A 22,918-nucleotide genomic window follows, 5' to 3' on the forward strand; every position below is an offset into this window, starting at 1 on the left:
ACACCACATCCTGCAGGACATACAGCAGCTGATAAGATGTTCTGGGAACATAGCCATATACTGAACTAGCAAAGAATTCTGGGATATTTTACTTTCATAATAGACAACATATTGCAAATAAGGAATACAATAAAACCCATTTCTAACTGTCCGACTCATGGAACACGTATTTGTATTTAAAGGTATTTTACTACTTTTTGTTTTGTTTTCTTGCTTTGTGTGCTTTACTTCTGCATTGCAACCCTTTCTGTTCCTGCTGTACACTTCAGCAAGGAATTCAGCCAACACTATCTCCCTCCCACTATGGGGTGGGCTTCTGTGGGTGCAGTTTTATAGTTAAAGGGAACCTGTCACCCCCCCCCCCCCCCCCGTGACAAGGTGAAGACCCCCCGAAATCCCAACTTAGGGTCCCGGATACTTACCCTATCTCGCCAAGTCCCACTCCTGGAGCCGGTCCCAGGACGGAGATATCCCCATCGCTGCAGAGATGAGTCCGACGCCCATAGAAAATGACGGCTCAATTAATTCTCTATGGGCATCGGACTCATCTATGCAGAGCGCACACCGGGCTACTGGCAAGGATATCTCCGCCCCGGGACCGGCTCCAGTAGCGGGACTTGGCGAGATGGGGTAAGTATTCGGAACTCTAGCAGGGGGTCGAGCGGCCTTCACTCCGGCACGGGGGTGACAGGTTCCCTTTAAGAAGGCATAGGAGGAGGGAGAGTAAGGTGAAATCCCAGCTAGAGGGAACAGCAGGAACAGGAAGTCTATTACAAGATATACACAACACAATAAGGGTGGAAAGGTAAAGAACAGAGGAGGCAATTTGCACCAGGAGCAGGAGGAAAGTAAAATAAGTTTAAATATAAATAGGTGTTCATTTATTAGACAGAAAGTCTTTTTAATCATGGGAAATCCCTTTAAATAAAGAGACATTAAAGGGATACTCTAGGGAAAAAATTAAAATCAACCAGTGTCAGAAAGTTATACCGATGTGTAAATTACTTCTATTAAAAATAAAGTCTTCCAGTACTTATTAGCTGCTGTATGTCCTGCAGGAAGTGGAGTATTCTTTCTCTCTGCTGCCATGAAAGACCAGAGATTTATCAATAGAAGAATTTGCAAATCTGTGTAGCTTTCTAACAGCAATTGATTTTAAAACATTTTTCTTCTCCAGAGTGCCCCTTTAAACTGTATTGGTGTAGACACGTTGTCAAGGACTAATGGGATTATCCATTAAAAATGATTTTGGATTACCTATAGGGTTTTTTCATTTTGGACAGCGTGTTCTTAAAGGGGTTCTCCGGCCTTCTGCATTTATTAAATTATTGCTGCTGGTGCAGTCCATTGCCTCCCATTATAAAAAAAAAAAAAAAAAAAAAAAAAAATTAAAAAAATGGATAAAAATGCACCCTTTTTTTATTTCGTGTTTTGATCGTTTTTGTTTTTTTTTTAGAACAGAAGGCAGTGAAAAAACGGATCAAAACGGGTGTGCACGAATACACCCTTTTTTTTTTTCTTTTAATCCGTTTTCATCCGTTATTTTCATAAAATGGATGGAAAGAATGGACTGCAAAAACACTGTGTGAACACAACCTTAGAATATCTCCCAGCGACATCTTCTCTCACCTGTAAATTCGCTGTTCGTCAGCTTCTTCATGGTTTTCTGCAGGTAGCTTTGCAGGCCGGCCAGGTCTTCTGTATCTTCATTAGCCACGGCGGCAAATATTCTGTCTCTGGTGTAGACGTCTTTAGGGTCGATGTCTGGGGCTCTGGTGATAAGGAAGTATTCCATATATAAGGCTGCGGTTATACACAGGTTTTACTGTCAGATCACTTGTGTATCTGGTATATAGACAATGGGGGAGATTTATCATTGTTGTGCTCTTGGTGTATTTTAGGCAGATTCTTGCTTTCTCTATGGCATACGCCGCCCATATCCCCCGCACGGCTGATGGCGGGGGAATATAAGGGGGGTATATATGGCAGGCAGTGCACTATTTTTGTGGTGAGCCCCTGAGGTGCTATGTGGGAGGAGCGGCCGGTCCCTTGCTAGGTGGTAAAGTGTGACGCCACTCCGGCGGAGTATGGCCGAGATACAGCCGATCCGGGTATTAAAGGGGTATTCCCCTCAAGAGCTAAAAAAATAAAATGCTCCCAAACCTAGCTAGTCTTACTCACCAAGTCCCCCTGAGAGCCGTCTCCCGTCTTTCTAGCTGCTTCCGTTCCATAGTTATGAGTTTTTAAAAAAAGCCAAACTATATCCAACATGGCGCCGGCCAGAAAACTACATCTCCCATCATGCAATGCTTATATCTGATTGGTCCATGATGTAGCAGAGCTGATATCCACCAGATATAGCAGAGTTAAGAGTTGAATGAGTGGCATACAGAGTTGAATGAGTGACATAGCAGAGGTGAGTGAGCTGTATAGCGGAGTTGAATGAGTTGTATAGCACAGTTGCATAGCAGAGTTGAATGGGTTGCATAGCAGAGTTGAATGGGTTGCATAGCAGAGTTGAATGGGTTGCATAGCAGAGTTGAATGAGTGGAATTGCAGAGTTGAATGGGTTGCATAGCAGAGTTGAATGGGTTGCATAGCAGAGTTGAATGAGTGGCATAGCAGAGTTGAATGGGTTGCATAGCAGAGTTGTGAATCAGTGGCATAGTAGAGTTGAATGGGTTGCATAGCAGAGTTAAATGAGTTGCATAGCAGAGTTGAATGAGTTGCAGAGTTGAATGGGTTGCATAGCAGAGTTGAATGAGTAGCATAGCAGAGTTGAATGGGTTGCATAGCAGAGTTGAATAAGTGGCATAGCAGAGTTGAATGAGTTGCAGAGTTGAATGGGTTGCATAGCAGAGTCGAATGAGTAGCATAGCAGAGTTGAATAGGTTGCATAGCAGAGTTGAATAGGTGGCACAGCAGAGTTGAATGGGTTGCATAGTAGAGTTGAATGGGTGGCATAGCAGAGTTGAATGGGTGGCATAGCAGAGTTGAGTGACATAGCAGGGTTGAGTGAGTTGCATAGCAGAGTTGAGTGAGCGAACGAGAATGTGAGGTCTTACCGCTTGTCAGTTGAAAGGCGCGGGGGGTGTTTTTAGCCTGCGGACCGAGATGCGCACGGGGGGAGGGGGGGTAGGCGGGAAGGTGCTGCCGGCCGAGATGCGAGGGTGGGTGGCTATTAGCCTGCGGGCCAATATGCGACCGGGGGGGGGGGTGATGGGGGCTTGGTGCGGGCTGAGATGGAGGCTGAGCATGCTGGGAGCTCTAGTTTGGCCCCAGCAGAGCTGTCATATCGGGGGCAGGGCCATCTTACCCATTGGGCATGGTAGGCGGCTGCCCGGGGCCCCTTGCGTCCTAGGGGGCCCCTGCCCAATGGGTAAGACGGGCCTGCGCGCCCCCCTTCCCCTTCTCCTTCTCTCTCTCTTGCGACCTCAAGCACTTTCTTGCTTGCGGTCGCAAGAGGAAATCCGGCCCCGGCTGATGCGTCGCTCCCTGGGGGATTCTCAGGGAGCGCACGCATCAGGAACCTCAGTGCGCGTCACTGGGACTTCCTGTACCGGAAGTCCCGGCCCGGGCGCACACTGAACTTCCTGATGTGTGCGCTCCCTGAGAATCCCCCAGGGAGCGACGCATCAGCCGGGGGCAGAAGAGGAGAGGAAGCAGCGACGGGGGAGCGATGGTAGGTGAGTTGTGCGTTTGTTTTTTTTTTATCTGCTGTGCAGGGGGGAGCCATCTATAAGGGGGGAATACGGGAGACATCTATAGGGGGGGATACAGGGGGAGCCATCTATAGGGGGGGATACAGGGGGAGCCATCTATAAGGGGGGAATATGGGGGAGCCATCTATGGGAGGGGGGAGCCATCTATAAGGGGGGAATACGGTAGAGCCATCTAACCGGGGGGGGGGGGGATACAGGGGGGAGACATCTATAAGGGGGGAATACGGGGGAGCCATCTATACGGGGGGGGATACAGGGGGGAGACATCTATAAGGGGGGAATACGGGGGAGACATCTATACGGGGGGGGGGGGATACAGGGGGGAGCCATCTATAAGGGGGGAATACAGGGGAGCCATCTATGGGGGGAGGGATACAGGGGGAAGCCATCTATAAGGGGGTAATACAGGGGGAGCTATCTATAAGGGGCCAATACAGATGTGCAGTGTGTAGAGAGATGAGGATGGTGACAGAGTGTGGAGCCTAATATGTCTGTCTGGCAGATTCTGTGGCTTCGTGGCTCGGAGAAGTTCTCATAACGGCACAGGGCAAATGGAGAAGAAGATGAAAAGGGAAGAACTCAGAGAAGACGTCCCATGTGAGTCACTTGATGTATCTGCACTGTAATATACTGTATATGGTGTACAGAACCTGTGTAGAGCTGGGTACCTCTATATGACTGGATGAGGTGATAGTGATCTGTGTACAGTGGATTAGTCAGCAGCAGCGGTGGTGTTAGTCAGTATGCGGTGGTAATATTTGTTGCTTGTTATCTGGCATATATATAGAGAAGGGCAAAACAACATGTCTCATATAGACAGAGGGGCAACAACATGACTATTATATTATATATGAACCATGTTGTTTCCCTGTATTCTGTATACAGGGAAACAACATGGTTCATATATAATATAATAGTCATGTTGTTGCCCCTCTGTATATATAAGACATGTTGTTTTGCCCTTCTCTATATACAAGCCATGTTGTTTCCCTGTATATTGTAGTATACAGTATACATACAGGGAGACAACATGGTTCTCATATATAATAGTCATGTTGTTGCCCCTCTGTATATATGAGACATGTTGCACTGGTGTGACAATAAACCCTGCAGATTGCTGTTGGAAGTGCTGTCTCCATTGCGTTTTTTGGATACTTTGAAGCCAACCTGGTCTGGTTTGGTGAGGCGGCACGCACGGTTATTTTTTGTTTTTGTTCTGCTGAGAGACTGTGTTGTGAATTAAAGTTTATGTTCACAATAATTTGTATTTTTTATTGTAAGTAATTGTACTGGCTAGGGGCGGGGTTGCAAAGATGGGGGGGGGGGTTTGATGGCGGCGGCCGCAGGGAGGGGGGGGATGGGGGATGAGGGGGGGGGGCAATTCGCACCTCTGCCCAGGGGCCCATAATGCTGTTAAGACGGCCCTGATTGGGGGTGCCGCCTCCGGTGAGTCGCGGAGGATCGGTGGATGCGTGCCGCGGGTGGCCATCGGCCAAGATGTGGGGTGGGCGGGGGGGGGGGGGGGGGGGCGATCCGAGATGTGATCGGGGGTGCGGGCGCCCATCGGGAGAGATGCAAAGAAGGGCGGGAGGGTAGTTGTTGCAGGCCGCGGCCATCTGGCAAGATGCGAGGCTGGCGGAGGAAGGGAGCCCGCACTGTTTCCCGCATGTACCTGGGAGCTCTAGTTGTGGCGGAGGAAGGGAGCCCGCATGTAACTGGGAGCTGTCATCAGGAGTGCCTCCGCCGGTGAGTCGCGGGGGGACCGGTGGGTGCGTGCCGCGGGCAGGCGGTTGGGCATCGGCCGAGATTCCGGGGGGTGATCCGAGATGCGGGGGAGGGGGGTTGCTTGCCGCGGGCGGGACCGGGCGAAATGGGCGGGGGGGGTCAGGGGGTGCGGGCGCCCGATGAGGGGGGGGGTGGGGGCTGGGGCTGCATTCGCAGGAGCGGCCGCTGGGGGGCATACAGGGTGCGGGGCGGGTGAGCTTCGGGGTGAGGGGGAGCACACAGTGGGGGTGGGGGGAATGGGGTTACACAGTGGGGGGGGGCTGCTGTCAGAGAGGGAGGGAGACAGTGAACAGCAGCAGCAGCTGTCACTGTCTCACTGTCCTCCCTCACTTCAATGAGCCTGGTTAGAAGCGCTAACCCAGCCCATTAAAGAGAGGGAGGACGCGTGATGCCGTCTCGAAGGGTGGGGGCCAGGAGCAGGGAGCGTGTCGGGTTGGACTGAGATTTGATGATTCTATGCCGTTTAGTGGGGGTGAATGAAGCTAGATAACAGCAAAACTGTGAGAATCCGTAATAACTTTATATTGGAAAGATAGAAAGCTACGGGTGGGCAATGTATTAATGCAAAAATAATTTTGGGGGGAATACCCCTTTAAGATGTTATGATGTGACGCCAGTGCCAGTTGGAAACACAGGTGTGATGGCATGTTTGCTTTCAGTTTAAAGGGCCAGTGTCCTGCCGGGCTGCTACGGGGTCCCTTGGGATGATATCACGGTGGGCCGGAGTGGTGTAGTGACCCTGCCGGACTATCGGAACTGCCACCCACAGAAAGGGGGGGAAATGTCCCTAGGTTGTAGTGTACATTGTGTCGGTGTGAAGAGAAGAATCACAAAGTCTCTTTATGATAAATAATCTCGTTTTTACTTGAGAAGTACTTGTGTGCAGCAAGTTATACAGCTTCACTTTGACAGGGTCCGCCATGATTTACAAATAATCACAGTTTTTTTCATGGCAATTTTGCACAAATCAGGACATTATGACATTATCTGTCCTGTACTATGAACGCCAGGCTAGTGCCGCCATAATTACAGTGGGGTGGGGGGGCCCTGGCTTGGTGAACAGCCCGGGGCCTATGGTAAAGTTAATCCACCCCTGCCGTGTATTGACCTTTGGGTCTTCACACCACCTAATGCCCACGGCTGAACCATCCTATGAGGGTGACACAAGCCCTCAGACCTTGTTACCTGGGATGAGCGGAATACTGAGGATTTCCTGCTGACAACCACACTGCGAGATCATAGCCCTTAGCAACTTTGCTCTATCCGGATCAGTTCCTAGCTTACTGCTGTCTGTGGATACTGTCCTGCTCTGTGACTTTCCTAGTCCACTGCGTGGGTTGGGGTTATCCCTCACTTGTCCTCTCCTTTGAGGAGTTTAACACTGTCGTGAAGTGCTGTGTAGAATAGACTAAGAAGAAACTGTAAGCTGTGTCTTGTCTTGCTTCCTACCCATACAGGGATCTGACTAAGACCGACTTGCTTGAGAGTACCGGGACCTGGCAGAGGGCCAGGGCCCAGAGAAGGACCTCTGTAGAGAGCTTTCTAGCTTGCGTCCTTCCTCTACAATGTCCAACACAAAGACTCATACACTTCCTCTACCCATGTGACTTCCTTCCTCAGCATCTCTAAGGTGCGCTGTGAGTGAGTAAAGAGTGCAGTGGAAGAAGTAAAGAGAGAGGTGATAGGATAGAAGAAGAAAAGATTCCCATAGGTCCACAGATCCATGTGACACACAAATAAACAATAACCCTATACATACTTCAGCCGTGCAGCATCTGAGTACAGATACCTAATACAGTGACATCTAGTGGCGAAACTTTATCACTACTCATCACCACTCAAGTACAATATGTACAGGCTTTTACGAAGGGTGTAACCAATAGCAACACCCGTGGTGGGACACCACATTTACAGTATATGGCAGGTGGTGCACTATGTAACAGTATATGGCAGGCAGTGCACTATTTACTGTATATGGCAGGCGGTGCACTATGTTAGAGTATATGGCAGGCAGTGCACTATGTTGCAGTATATGGCAAGTGGTGCACTATGTTATAGTATATGACAGGCGGTGCACTATATTACAGTATATGGCAGGTGGTGCACTATGTAACAGTATATGGCAGGCAGTGCACTATTTACCGTATATGGCAGGCGGTGCACTATGTTAGAGTATGTGGCAGGCGGTGCACTATGTTGCAGTATATCGCAGGTGGTGCACTATGTTATAGTATATGACAGGCGGTGCACTATATTACCGTATATGGCAGGTGGTGCACTATGTTGCAGTATATGGCAGGTGGTGCACTATGTTATAGTATATGGCAGGTGGTGCACTATGTTGCAGTATATGGCAGGTGGTGCACTATGTTGCAGTATATGGCAGGTGTTGCACTATGTTAGAGTATATGGCAGGTGGTGCACTATGTTGCAGTATATGGCAGGTGTTGCACTATGTTAGAGTATATGGCAGGCGGTGCACTATATTATAGTATATGGCAGGCGGTGCACTATGTTACAGTATATGGCAGGCGGTGCACTATGTTACTGTATATGGCAGGCAGTGCATTATTTTACATGCTACCCTGACTAAATGTCAGATCCTAATACCCATGTAATGGAATCGTAAGCCACATTGAGCGCTGTAATATTTGCTCTCTGTACTCTGACTGCAGACACAACCCCATCAGCAAACTTCATAATCCTTTGCTTTTCCCCATCGCTACACGAATCCTGAACATAATGGCTGCAGCTTAGGGAAGGAGAAGCTCCGGCATATTAGAGGTGCTGGTAATGATTAAACGTTGGGCACACAAGCCACACCAGAAAACCTATCAAACAATACCAATAAATGCTCATCTAAACATTACATTGTTCCTTCTCCCCATGGTTGCCATTTAACAGGAAATAATGGTCGTTATTTTAAAACAACAGCGGTTATTTGCCATTAAACGACGGCCATCCACTAAATTTCAACAGTTTTCATTCCACTCCTGGTTTTGGTTGAAAAATATTGAGCAAACATACTGTGTGTGAACATAGCCTAATACTTTATTATACTATTGTCAGTTTAAAGGGGTAGTTTACAAAAAAATCTTTTAAAGTAACTGGTGCCAGAAAGTGCGAGAGATTTGTAATGTACTCAAAATCTTCAGTCTTCCAGTACTTATGAGCTGCTGTATGTCCTGCAGAAAGTGGTGTATTCTTTCCAGTCTGACACAGTGCTCTCTGCTGCCACCTCTGTCCATGTCAGAAACTGTCCAGAGCAGGAGCAAATCCCCATAGAAAACCTCTCCTGTTCTGGACAGTTTCTGACATGGACAGAGGTGGCAGCAGAGAGTAATGTGTAAGACTGGAAAGAATACACCACTTCCTGCAGGACATATAGCAGCTGATAAGTAATGGAAGACTTGAGATTTTTTTTTTATAGAATTAAATTACAAGTCTCTGGCACTTTCTGGCACCAGTTGATTTGAAAAAAAATTATTGTTTGGTGTGCAACCCCTTTAAGATTTTTTTCCCATCATTTTTATTGAAATAGTGTAAGTTGTTAGCTGCATCCAGTTGTATTAGTAAATACTGTTTATATGTTCCCAACATTTACAGATGCAATGTAATTCTGCGTATAGATAAGCAATAGAGGTCAATGTATATGATTATTGGAGCCACCCAGTAATATCCATAGAGGTGGCTGCATACATCCTCCATTGTCAGCTATGGAACATATGGAAATATTGCGCAAAATAGCCGTCGCTTTCTTACCACCTGATCCCCACAATGGAGGGAGACAGGACATGTCCGGCCATCTATCTGCTGCAATTATAGTGGGGTTCCCGATATTCCAGTATGCTAGTATACGCACCGCCCTGGCTTTGCTGCTTTCACCTGCATTGTTATGAGAGATGTGATATGTGGGGGCATAGCTCCGCTGCTGGGTGGGCACCTACAAACCTCTCTGCCAGGATATTTGTATACAAAGCTAGGATAGAGAATTGAATATGTGCCCATGGTAAAGGAGACCCTAGCTGTACCTACCAGAAGCAATATGCTCCATCTTTCATACTATTAAACAATAAAACCAAACATATCCTATAAATATGAAATGCTACATGACCGGTGCACTTACTTGCCGCCATTTCCTTGAGCTGGCCCCAAAAAGTCAAAGTTGAAGCCGATAGTTGGGGGGATATCCTCACTTTCTTTCTGCAGCGCCGAGTCCATGGGGGGTTTTGCATCCCTTTTTCCATCTCCTTTTCCAAAGGCAGCGATAGAATCCTTGTCATGAACCTCTAAGGAGAACCTCCTTTTAGACGTTCCGCCATCTTCATTGTCTGAGTTAGACATGTTGGGTTGTAGAAGGGCAGCTATACGCTTAGAGGGCTCCTGGTGGACAGGCAGCCGTCATCTGCTGCTGATACCTGAAGGACAGAGCAGGGTGGAAGTGAGACAAAGATGGGACAGGGACGCTGCCGCACTGTTTACTTATTACCTGTGAGTCACCTGTGCAGGAACAGCAGCTGTCAGCTGTATACATAGGCAAATCCACAGTGGCACAGGCTTTCCATACAGAACATCTAGGTTTTATCTAATAAAGAAACTACTTCCCATTTACTAGGGTGTTATTAAAGGGCTAGTTCAGAAAAAAACTCAAATCCACTGGTGCCAAAAAGTACCAGAAATTTTTTATTTACTACTAATAAAACTTGTCCAATCTTCCAATACTTATCAGCTGCTGTATGCCCTGCTGGAAGTGGTGTATTCTCTCCAGTCTGACACAGTGCTCTCTGCTGCTACCTCTGTCCATGTCAGGAACTGTCCAGAGCAGTAGCAAATCCCCATAAAAAATCTCTCCTGCTCTGGACAGTTCCTGACATGGACAGAGGTGGCAGCAAAGAGCACTGCGTCTACACCACTTCCTGCATGACATACAGTTGCTGATAAATACTGGAATACTGGAGATTATGAGTAAATTACAAATCTCTGGCATGTTCTGAGTCTGACACCAGTTTATTTGAAATAAAAAAAGAACATAAAAAGTGTCTCCATAGGAAGAGAGAACATAAAAAGCAGATGGTTTCCCACACTTCCGAATGCAGAAAATATAGACTTGATGTTCTCTTCCCCTTTGACCTCCTCAGCTGACAGGATATGGTCATGTAGCCATGCAGTAGTACTAATAGATGAGCTCATGGGCTCTAACATTATTACTTGCCAATATGGAAACTTTGGAAACTTTTATCCAAACTACTTTGACAGATCAGGATATACAGGAAGTCAGTGCGTTCCCGGGAGCTCATACAGTTTTTATGGATGGTTTTTATGGATTCCTCCTCCAGGACCATCTGCTGGGCTTGTGCTTCATATTATATAAGTGTGAATGGTTCCTGGGGATAACACCCAGACCGATGACTGAACCGAATTCTGTGGGTGACTGCCATGTTTCTTTTTAGTTTTGGAGAATCTTTCCCAATGTGTCTTGACTAAAATCACAATATAGAATAGTAACAAGCAAAGAGGCAAGATTACACTGATCACAGCGGCCCGGGTTTAAAGGGGTTATCCAGCGCTACAAAAACATGGCCACTTTTCCCCTCTCTTGTCTCCAGATTGGGTGGGGTTTCAAACTCAGTTCCATTGAAGTAAATGAAGCTTAATTGCAAACCACATCTGAACTGGAGACAAGAGTGGGGGAAAAGAAGCCATGTTTTTGTAGCGCTGGATAACCCCTTTAAGCTTTACATCTAACTCCATGTATCTCATTCCTGGTCCATAATTTGACTGATGTCAAGTCCCCCAGCATCATCTAGTCCGCCCTATTAGTATTTCCCTTCTTATTATCTTGGGATAGATATACGTATACACCAGGCAGGTTTACATTCAGTTATTGTAGATTTACCTACCACATCTGCTGGAAGTTTTTTTCAAGCATCTACTACTTTTTCAGTAAAGTAATATTTTCTCACATTGCTTCTGATCTTTCCCCCAGTAACCTTTCACTGTGTCCTCTTGTTCTTCAGCTTTTTTTTTTTTTTAACTAAAAACATTTCCCTCCCGACCCTTATTTAAACCCTGAAAGTGGATGAACCACCTTAGCGCTTATATTAAGAGTTAAATACCACCCGATCTGAACCGCTGTGCTGGATCAGCTGACACAATCCTTTTTTGATTTGATTGTCCCTTTTGTGTTATTTTTGCCGGTATTCCGATATGCAAATCGGGTCCATTGTGCACAGGAGGTAAGCCTGGGAAGACAAGTTCAACGCTATCTCCCCCTTCTCCCAGATAGCATGTGCCTCCTCTTCTCCTCAGTCCGCCGCCAGTATCGTGCCCAGCTCAACCTGTCAGTGCGGTGGGATCTCAGAGCCGTCATCAGAATGGGGTATAGTCTGGTGATTCAATCTGATGACGGCTCTGAGATCCAGTCTCGCTGACAGGCTTGGCTGGGCACGATACTGGTGGCGGGACTGAGGAGAAGAGGAGGCACATGTCATCTACGGGAAGGGGGAGATAGCTTTGAACTGGTGTTCCCGGGCTTTCCTCCTGTGCACAACGGACCTGATTTACATATTGGAATACTGTCAAAAATAACAAGAAAGAGATAATCAAATAAACAAAGGATTGTGTCAGCTGATTGAGCGCAGCGGTACAGATCCAGTGGTATGTAACACTTAAAGGGGTTGTCCAGCATTAGAAAAACATGGCCACTTTCTTCCAGAGACAGCACCACTCTTGTCTCCAGGTCAGGTGCGGTTTGCAGTTAAGCACAATTCACTTCAACGACACAGTTGCAAAATCTGCACCCAAACTGGAGACAAGAGCGGTGCTGTCTCTAGAAGTAAGTGGCCATGTTTTTTCAGTGCTAGATATCCCCTTTAAAGCAACTCTGTACCCACAATCTGCCACCCCCAAAACCACTTGTACCGTCAGCTGCTAATTTGACACAGGGCTGCAAGTTTAAAAGTAGTTTTTTAGCACAGTAACTGCATCCCCTGCCGAACGGACCCCAGGACAGATCTTGGATTAAAAGCAGCTATCCGAAGCTACAAGCGGTTTGGAGGGGTCAGATTGTGGGAACAGAGTCACTTTAATATAGGCAGTATTTTTTGTAAAGGATTTACTTTGTGACTTTAGACTGAAAAGTTTGGAGTCCTTGCTCTCGTCCTGAAAAGCTGCTGTATACAGGGGGAGATTTATCAAACTGGTGCAAAGTGAAACTGGCTCAGTTGCCCCTAACCATGAACAGAAACATGTAAAATATGGGGAAAGTATACTTGATAGAATCCAGAAACATTGCCACGCCTTCTGTGCAACATTCCCATTTTCTGCTGCACATACTTTCCATGCATTCAGGTTACACCAACATTTTCCTAAAAGGTCGCTGACTCCAGCCTTTCCTGTGTCATAGAAACCTGTCTGCAATGTAATGACCTGTATCCAGCACATTGTATAAGATGATAGATCCAACGTTCCCTCTCCACACGGTTACATGTTATATACATAATAATAAGATCCTAAAAATAGTCCTATAAATGTTATTTATACAAGACAGGACAGACTCCTCATTACGTCCGACTGTTTATAGACACAGCAGAGGGCGGGGAGTGGCTCCTTCTCCTCCTCCACCTATAACATAACACTTTATATACTTGTTATAATTGAGATTGCATAAAGTATAAAGATAAGTTCACTGCAGGATGTGTTGTGCTCCTCGGGGGCGGAGCTGTGAGTGCACCGGGTCTCTGGCTAATAAACATGATCATTGGCTTCTTACCTACAATGGAAGGGGCTAACAAGTTAAAAGAGATACATCCAAACTACAGCACCCCCTGGCTGTTGCCTGTTTACACATCTAATAACTCTGGGCTGTAATAACTATACAGAGCGGGGGGAATCTCTGGAAACACATGGAAAGTGATTTTAGTGGAAAAAGCTGTAACCACTGGCGAGAATCCAATATAGTTTTCTGAATTCTCTGTTATTTTTATGGTTTGTCTGAAATGAAGAACATGGACGTCTAGCTGAGGGCCGTCTCCTTATAAGAACCTAGAGAGAATCTCACTCAATCCAGCTCCAATGTCTGTTCCCATATTCAGGTTTTTGTCATATATGGAGGAAATCTATAAAGGAAAGACATTGTTCTCTTTATAAAGCAATTCTAAACATCTGAACATGTGAATCCACCCATAACAAATCAATACGGATCCTATCAGGTAACGGTCAATGTTGAACTCAAGTAAACTGCAATTGTCTAGGGAGCCGTTATTACTTGTCTATTACTGTTTAAGCAAATCATAAAATTTTATATGAACTTTGCTAGTAACCTGACTCCCTCAAATGTCTTCTATAAGTCAGGAATAAACTTTAACTTTATTCTTAATTTTAAAGGGAACCTGCCATCCCCTTCTTGCTGCCCAAACCATGAATCATCAGGGTGTTCCCTGGCAGCTTTTCCCCATCCCACCAGCTGACTTCACACTGCCTTAAAATCTTGGAAAAACGCCAATAAAAAACGCCATGGTGTTGTTTTTTTTGTTTTTTTGCGTAAACACCAGTGGCCAGATGTTAGCTGGAGGTCAATGGAAGTTTATGATCGGCCTTACACTCATGGGGGGGAGATTTATCAAACATGGTGTAAAGTGAAACTGGCTCAGTTGCCCCTAGCAACCAATCAGATTCCACCTTTCATTCCTCACAGACTCTCTGGAAAATGAAAGGTGGAATCTGATTGGTTGCTAGGGGCAACTGAGCCAGTTTCACTTTACAGCATGTTTAATAAATCTCCCCCCTGGTGTTTTTCTCTCCTCTCTGGAGTTTTTGAGGCTCTTTGGCAGTTCTTCCAAAATGTGGCATGCTGAGGGGGTGGCGTTTTTTCTCTTATAGACTTCAATGGGATTGCTCGGGTTGTCTCAAAGATGCCTTTGCTGTGCGTATGTTTTTGGTGTTTTTTTTTCTGGTGTTTTTGTCACGTTTTGCAGCCTTGCAGCGAGGTCATGTGATGGCGGAGGGAAAAAAATGTTTAGCACAGGGTGAGGGCATCCTTAAGATCTCTTTCTGTTTGGTCAGGAAAGGATCCACCACTCTATGCTGGCGTGGTGGGGAGAAGCCACTGGGCAATGTCCTAGGAAGATTCTGTAGCAAACCCATATATTACATGGGCCTTGAAAATTGGATCTCCCGTTTTTATTGCTTCTGCTGTGACCTGTACAACAGATGTCATCCCCTGGATCTTACTAAATGTTGCATACCCACCAGGATTGCTGAGCTGAAGCACCCAGTACATACATTTTTACATATATTTTCTTTATGTTTTACATGATGCCCTATCATTTGAATGGAAGACACCACAGGAAAGGGTGCACGTGCCGGCAGCTATCTCCAGTGCTTCCATCGGGCCCTGTATGACCTCAGGGGACTCATTATATGTAACTCCTATAGGCTATTATAGAGTGTGCCCCAATGTATGTAACTTCTATGGTAAATAGGACTATAACAATTGTGGATTATGTCATGTTTGGACCTCTGCATTGTGCAGATCATCTTCTATTCCTCCTAGAAATTTACGAGTAAAAGGAAAATCTGGCGTTACCACTGTCAAGGGGGCGTGTCCTTGTACTGTCTAGCATTGTCATCAGTGATTGGATAGCATCAGAGTGTTTAGGGACACTACCCCAATTGTAAAATCCCAGTTGTAAACTCATTTATACATTTCTCATAAGGCTAGACTCATATAGACTCATATATAGATTCTGGTGGTCTGCATAGCAGCCTTCACATATCATTACAGCAAATCATACATCACTGCATGCAGGATTGTCCATAGGTCAAGAGCTATGCCCCATGTCAGCCTATAGGGCACCAGATATGATGTTGGGTGCAATACATTCATATTGGTTTTATCCAGTATTCTTATTGAAGAGGGGTCTGGATGATCCGATATATGTAACCCAGCTGTAGAATAAACCAGAATAAGAATATATATATATATATATATATATATATATATATATATATATTACTAGGAAATTCAATTATATATTATTATTATTATTATTATTATTATTATTATTATTATTATTATTATTATTATCATTATATATATATATATATATAAATTATTTTTATATAATTATGTGATATTATATACTAAAAAGACATGTTAGCTAAGATGGCTGATCCTGTACAATATACTCCTAAAATGGATACTGAGGGTGTGGATGGTATTGCAAAAGATCAGTACAATTTCCTGTACAAAATGCATGCCTAATGCCATAGGAACACAACAGGTAAAGGGGTGGCAGTGACAAAGCATACAGTGAGACTATAGTGGCCATTTTCTTTGTGAAGACCATCCCTATAGAAGACCACTTTTCAGTGCTTTTTTAAAAATATTTTTTTGGAGGGGGGGGGGGTCTTCTCAAAGAGGTTTCATTGCATAAACTGTTAAACATATGAAATCAATAAAAAAGTGGGGATAGCTAATGGGTTAAATCCTGCAGACTGTAGAGAGATTCTATTCTTCTCAAATGTTTGTTCCCATGTAAAATGACCAGAAATAGCCCTCAATGTGATGAAGCGTTTCCAGTCTATCAGATTTTGGCAAGCCCTCACAAGCCCTTAGAGTCTCCCAGCAAGGAAGGCATCCACTACCCTCAAATACTTCAATGGTCTGTATGTATAAGCACAAATGCGACAAGTCATATACAAACTCTATCCACATCCACACTACATGAGATGTCATGACTCTCATTGGACCCCTCATTCTCACAATCATCTCCCCAGTTCTTATGTGATTTTTTTCCCATGCAGAATATGTAATCTCCCATAGACTCCCCCATGCAGAATATGTATGTATGTATGTATCTCCCATAGACTCCCCCACTGCAGAATATGTATGTATGTATGTATGTATCTATCTATCTATCTATCTATCTATCTATCTATCTATCTATCTATCTATCTATCTATCTCCCATAGACTCCCCCATGCAGAATATGTATGTATGTATATATGTATGTATCTCCCATAGACTCCCCCACTGCAGAATATGTATGTATGTATCTCCCATAGACTCCCCCATGCAGAATATGTAATCTCCCATAGACTCCCCCATGCAGAATATGTATGTATGTATGTATGTATGTATGTATCTCCCATTGACTCCCCCACTGCAGAATATGTATGTATGTATGTATGTATGTATGTATCTCCCATAGACTCCCCCACTGCAGAATATGTATGTATGTATGTATTATGTATGTATGTATGTATCTATCTATCTATCCATCTCCCAGACTCCCCCATGCAGAATATGTATGTATTTCCCTAGACTCCCCCATGCAGAATATGTATGTATGTATGTATGTATGTATGTATGTATGTATTTCCCATAGACTCCCCATGCAGAATATGTATTTATGTATGTATGTATGTATGTATCTCCCATAGACTCCCCCATGCAGAATATGTATGTATGTATGTATCTCCCATAGACTCCCCATGCAGAATATGTATGTATGTATGTATGTATGTATCTCCCATAGACTCCCCCATGCAGAATATGTATGTATGTATGTATCTCCCATAGACTCCCCCATGCAGAATATGTATGTATGTATCTATCTTCCATAGACTCCCCCATGCAGAATATGTATGTATGTATCTCCCATAGACTCCCCCATGCAGAATATGTATGTATGTATCTCCCATAGACTCCCCCATGCAGAATATGTATGTATGTATGTATCTCCCATAGCCCCCCCCCATGCAAAATATGTATATATATATATATATATATATATATATATATATATATATATATATATATATATATGTATCTCCCATAGACTCCCCCACTGCAGAATATGTATATATGTATTTATCTCCCATAGACCCCCCATGCAGAATATGTATGTATATATCCCATAGACTCCCCCATGCAGAAATCTAGCTGACCAGACTGGAAGAATTCCTACGTGTAAACTTGGAGCAAGTATGACCGAAGCCCCAGACACACCCTGGAAGGCAGCAAGAGGAGCTGGTGTATTACATATGGTTCCTATTAGACTTTCCACTAGACTAAGACCATGATATAATGTAGCAATGAAACGCAGAGGAGTATCTAAAGAGAAAAGCTATAAAAACTAATGCAATAACACAGGATGGCAAGGGCAAAGTGATACAAGAGCTGGCTTCTCTCCTATGTTAGGATACTGTATTCTTCCTTCATCCTGTTAGATTATTCACCACTAAGAGACTGATTTCTAAGACTGATCCCAGTGCAATGCCAATAGTCAAGAGAACCCCAGACACAGGGTCCAAGAAGCCCCCATTCCCCCATCATAGCCCTCTCATCTCTATATCTTCCTTATAACTCATCATTGTATAGAAATTCACTGCAAACACCTCAAGCTTTTCTAAAAACCCTCTAAATATGAAGCCTTGTTACCAAACACCCTCTCTGTCCACTCCCCAGCAACCTAGTAAAACTACATCAAAAACATTTCCATGTAAAACTAATGAGAAGAGGTAGAAGAGTCATTGCTAAAGATTACAGAGGACTTAAAGAAGCACTTACTGTCTCAGCAGGTCTCAGCTCTCCCTCCTGGTAGATGAAGCCACCAAAGACAGGCAGAAAGTGACAAGACACTCAGCAAGTCCTATGTGCAATGTGAACTCACCGATCAGGATCCAATGCAGAGCAATAGAAGCCTAGAACACTCAGGCTGTGCCTAAAACCCCATCTACAAGCCTTTGCATGCCATTGGATGGACTGGCTGTCTTTATAAGTCACGTTGTGAGAAGTTAACCCTGTGTGCTGGGGAGAGAAGTGGTGGATAGATGGAGGAATAGTCACTTTTTGCAGCATTTTCTGCCTAGATATAGATTTTATCTCCTATAAGACCATGATATGACCTCTTTATATGAACTTTATATAGTAGGAAGACTTCCCTGGCTCCAATGCTGACACCCAGTCCCTTCTGTAAACCCCTCTTCCCCCTCCCATGTAGTAGTTGAGTGCCCCCTTTTCTTCTAGCTCACACAATCCCTCCCTTTCTTCTCTGTCTGTCCCTCCATTGTACTCTGGTCTCTTTGCAGAGTTGTTTTGCTCCTCCTTGAGGTTATTTATTTCACACTTCTGTCTGTATACAGTATATAGTAGCCTTTAGATGGAGTTTCTGTTACTTTATACTATACAGGAAATCATTCTTATGTATGTGGCTGTAGATTTCCTGGGTGACTGAACCTCCCATGCTGTGCTGTGCTGAGAGATAACAGCACACCCAACCACAGACCTACCCAAAAAGAGGAACCCTGCAGCTGACACCATGCACAGTCACAGTGACATGTACTATCTCATGACCATCAGCAATGCTAATCCATAGCCTATTAGACTAATCTAAGCAAAACTACATTAAGACAGATTAAGAGAATACCCTGAGACTTGTAGTTCTCCATTACTTGGAGAGTCAACTTTTCTTTCTACAGGATACAGAATGTTCTATCCAAATAACAGACAAGCAATGGATAATGAGAAAGAAAAGATGCTTTATTGTGAGTCATTGGGTGACAGTCTTCTAGTCTTCTACTTACATGGAGAACATCTACTTGTGGACTGGAGCTCATTCCATCCTCTTCATAGTCCAACCAGTGACTGTTCACTCTCCAGTGCTGAAATGGTAGCAGCAGCCTCTTATTGCTTCACATTGCAGCCTTGCCCATAGTCATGCACTGAGATACAACCAGCTACATCCTGCATGAGAAAAGTTCTATCCTCTATCCACTAATCCTTCCCAGCAGTGGCAGCAATGCTACAAGCCCAATAGAAGTGCACCAGCCCTTGAATCCTCCAAGTGATGACAGCTCTGGCCAGTGTTCATCAGCTTAGCATTAGTCACTGGCTGTCTTCCTTAGAGACTGAGCAGTAGCTGCAGGAAGTTCTCTACTGAAATGATGCACAACCCAGCAGCACCCAGCAAAATAAGAGAAGTGACACCAGAGAGAAGGGGGACGAAGCTCCTCATCCTCACTGAAGCCTTATTGTTGTAAGTTTGCATCATGTTCTCATACAGATTGTGTCTAGACTCATTCCCGCTCTGCATGTAGGTTATTGGAGCTGCACCTGACGTGTTTAGCAATGTAGAACAATTACCTTATTTTCTTTAATGATGACAGGTTAGGGCTGATCATTACCTACAGGGAACGATGAAAGGGTTAATGCACTAGATGTCATCACTGTAGCAATTGGTTAGTATATTCTGGATATAGAGTGAAACGGGTAGCTTTTGGTAATTTGGAGTGGATTATGCACATTTTGGGGTCACCTAAAGAAGAGTCAAAGAGGAGTTGTAGCTCAGTCTTTGTGCCGCACTCTGGCACCCCTCACCACTGCTTCCTCTCCCTCCTTATCATGAAGAATATCTGCTGCCGGGCCTCCTGCTTGCTCAGCTGTCAGCCACTATCTGCCAACAAAGGACTGATCTGCAATCAGATATAATTGAATCACCTAAACTGTGTTGTATGGTGTCCCACAGTTAAGTGCCCTGGGCACCTGTACCGCAAAGTTATCTCTTCAGTTCAGTGGTGATGAAGGTAGCATTTTATAGTTTCACCACTAGGTGTCAGTTTGGCTGTGTAGGTGTGGCCTTGTTATGTGTTGTACAGCTGAAGTAAGTAAAGGGTTACTGTTCTTATTGTACCACGTGGTCTGTGCTGACCTGTGGAGATACTCTTTCTTCCTTTACCTATCCCTGCTTTCCAAACACACAGCCCCTAGGGAAGTAGCTGGTTAGCCCCGTGTGGACAAGAAGTCTGTGCAGTGTGTTCAGTCTAGTCTAGACAGTGTGTTAGTGAGGTAGTAAGACTCACGTGCATGAACCAACCAGAGACACTCAGTTTCTCCAGTCTATCCACTATCCACTATGCAGTGCTAGACACTATAAGGAGGAATATAAGTAGGGGAGAAACCCAGCCCATGCCGAGGAACCACTCTACAAAGTGCAGGGCAGTATCCTGATCTAGAGAGGAACTAGTCTGGATAGAACAAAGATACCAGAAGGTCTATGTATTCTATCTTGCAGTGCAGGTGACACCAGGAAGGCTCGGACACTTGGCTTGACCCAATTAACCATGACTGGGGCTTGTGTCACCCTTTTAGGATGGATTACTCAACACTGTAAACAGTGTCAACACTGTAAACACGGGCACAAGTTAACTTCTCACTCTCAAGTATCTCTCAAGTATTTTTCTCTGAAATTTCTGGCAGAGCTCAGAACTACTTTGGGTTGGGACTCCCTTGACAAACTCCTCTCCTCTACACTGCTCCACTCTAACTTCAACTCTACAAGCACCGCTACAGCTACCTCTCAGCACTTTCAAGTATTTCTGCAGCACAGATCCAGTAAAACACTAAAGTCTGGTGCCTCAGCCTCAGCTCAGCCCCTCAGCACCATTGAGTGTGTAGTATGGGTGCTGGACAGCTGACTGGAAGCCTACCGGGTGTCCTATAGATCAGTGATTGATGACCTATTGGGTAGTCTGTTTTCCCAGGAAAATCCCTGGAAAGTATGGGAATAGGAATTTAAGTGTCTGTCACTTCTTATATGTCAATTGTTTTGATTAGTCAGTGGTGGATATAACTGGGAGAACTGCACAGTGGGGCGCTTAACTGCCCAGCTACAGCCCAGTCTGAACTGTTGCAGGAGAACAGGTCCCTAGATTTAATTCACACATCCATAGAGCTGTCTGTAGCCAAAGACCCTCAACTATAGATGTGCATTCATAGCCATCTGCATTAGCACAGACCCATTAATTGAGAATAGAATTCATAGCCCCTATTGGGGGCCATAGAATTGAATAGGTCCTTATTTGAGGGTCTGCAAATGTGGTCAGAATAAATGGACATGTGTAGCCCCACTCCTGCAATGGGTCAGCTCTAGCAGCAAGCTGTGGAGTGAAGTGCACAGCGGACCACTCCTCCTGGCTGTATCCAGTGATCAGTGGGGGTCTCAGCACTGACATGTGACAGTAATACTTTGCATCCCATCCCTGATAATAGTCACTGTAGTAGGTCCTGCACCCGGCTGTATGGCAGCAAGCTCTTGCACATTGCCAGCAGTAAGTAAACCTTTGCTTTTACAGTGATTAAGGTTCATTTGCTCAAACTGTAATACTCCTTTAAACCGCAGTAGCTTTTACCACCCCCTCCTCTCCATTACACAGGAAGCGGTGTGAAGAAGAAGATAAAATGTGCGATTTTGCCTATTTAAATATTTAGCGTGTCTCCTAATAAATTCCCTGACTACAATGTGTGCTTGTTGTCTTGTGTTTCAATAAGTAATGAAGCAGAATTGGCTGGAACTGTTAACTACCGCATTACACTGATGGTGGATGGCCGTTCCCATTGTCTGTCTTATAAATAATAGGTTTGGAACATGTAGATAGTTATTGTTATGGTGCAAAACAAGATGACCACACTAACTGGCTATTATGTACACTTTGCTGAACCTCGCTCCTGCCAGAGGAAATCCATCTGTATCATTAGAGCAGGAAGAGGAGGTATATCTAAAGGCAATGGGAAAACTCAATGCTGGGAAGTAGGGATGGTCCGAACCATCCAAGGTTCGGGTTCGTATGAACCTGAACTCTCGGCATCAGATTCCCGCTGTCTGCCCGCTCCATGCAGCGGGTGGATACCTAGCCTATGGCTATGGCTGTATCCCAGTTTTCCAGGCGGTCCTCCCGCTATATCCACCCTCTCCACAGAGCGGGCAGACAGTGGGAATCATTGCCGAGAGTTCGGGTTTGTACGAACCCAAACCGAACCAGGTTCGGACCATCCCTACTGGGAAGGTTTGCTCTTAGTACATATCAGTTCTGTATTATACAGCCTCTATACAGACAGGAAGCTTTGTATAATAGTCATCTTTACTTTTCATGCTGCTTATGCAGTATTAGCAGCTGTTCTCTTTACATGTTTATGCCTTATTAACCAGTATTGTTCCATTAAAGGGGTAGTTAAGCCAAAAAAAAAAAATCTTTCAAATCAACTGGTGCCAGAGATTTGTAATTAAAAGTCTTCCAGTACTTATCAGCTGCTATATGGCCTGCAGGAAGTGGTGTATTGTTTCCAGTCTGGAGAGCAGGAGAGGTTTTCCATGGGGATTTGCTGCTGCTCTGGACAATTCCTGACATGGACAGAGGTGGCAGCAGAGAGCACTATACCAGACAGAAAAGAATACAGCACTTCCTGATGGACCTACAGCAGCTGCTGAGTACTGGAAGACTGGAGATTATTTATTTATTTATATTTAAAGTAAATTACAGATCTCTAACACTTTCAGGAACAGACCTGCACTGTGTGTGTGAACCGGGTGAAGGTTCAAAGAAAGGACCGCACCATTGGCATCCGGTCT

At 44.9% G+C, this 22,918-nt stretch overlaps 1 protein-coding gene across 1 annotated transcript in view; it reads right to left on the reverse strand.

Moving 5' to 3' along the window:
• Positions 1-18,400, reverse strand: part of TRPV2 (transient receptor potential cation channel subfamily V member 2) — a 55,702-nt gene extending 37,302 nt beyond the window's left edge. Inside the window, exons 1-3 of the mRNA XM_069945598.1 lie at positions 18,082-18,400; positions 9,634-9,925; positions 1,630-1,772 (exon numbers count right to left, since the gene is read on the reverse strand). Of these exons, the coding sequence (XP_069801699.1) occupies positions 1,630-1,772; positions 9,634-9,851 (361 nt within the window). The 5' untranslated portion in view covers positions 9,852-9,925; positions 18,082-18,400. The remainder of the gene's footprint in view (positions 1-1,629; positions 1,773-9,633; positions 9,926-18,081) is intronic.
• Between the last annotated feature and the right edge of the window lie 4,518 nt (positions 18,401-22,918).

The sequence above is a fragment of the Dendropsophus ebraccatus genome, chromosome 11 (assembly GCF_027789765.1).
Source record: "Dendropsophus ebraccatus isolate aDenEbr1 chromosome 11, aDenEbr1.pat, whole genome shotgun sequence".
Lineage (NCBI taxonomy): Eukaryota > Metazoa > Chordata > Amphibia > Anura > Hylidae > Dendropsophus > Dendropsophus ebraccatus.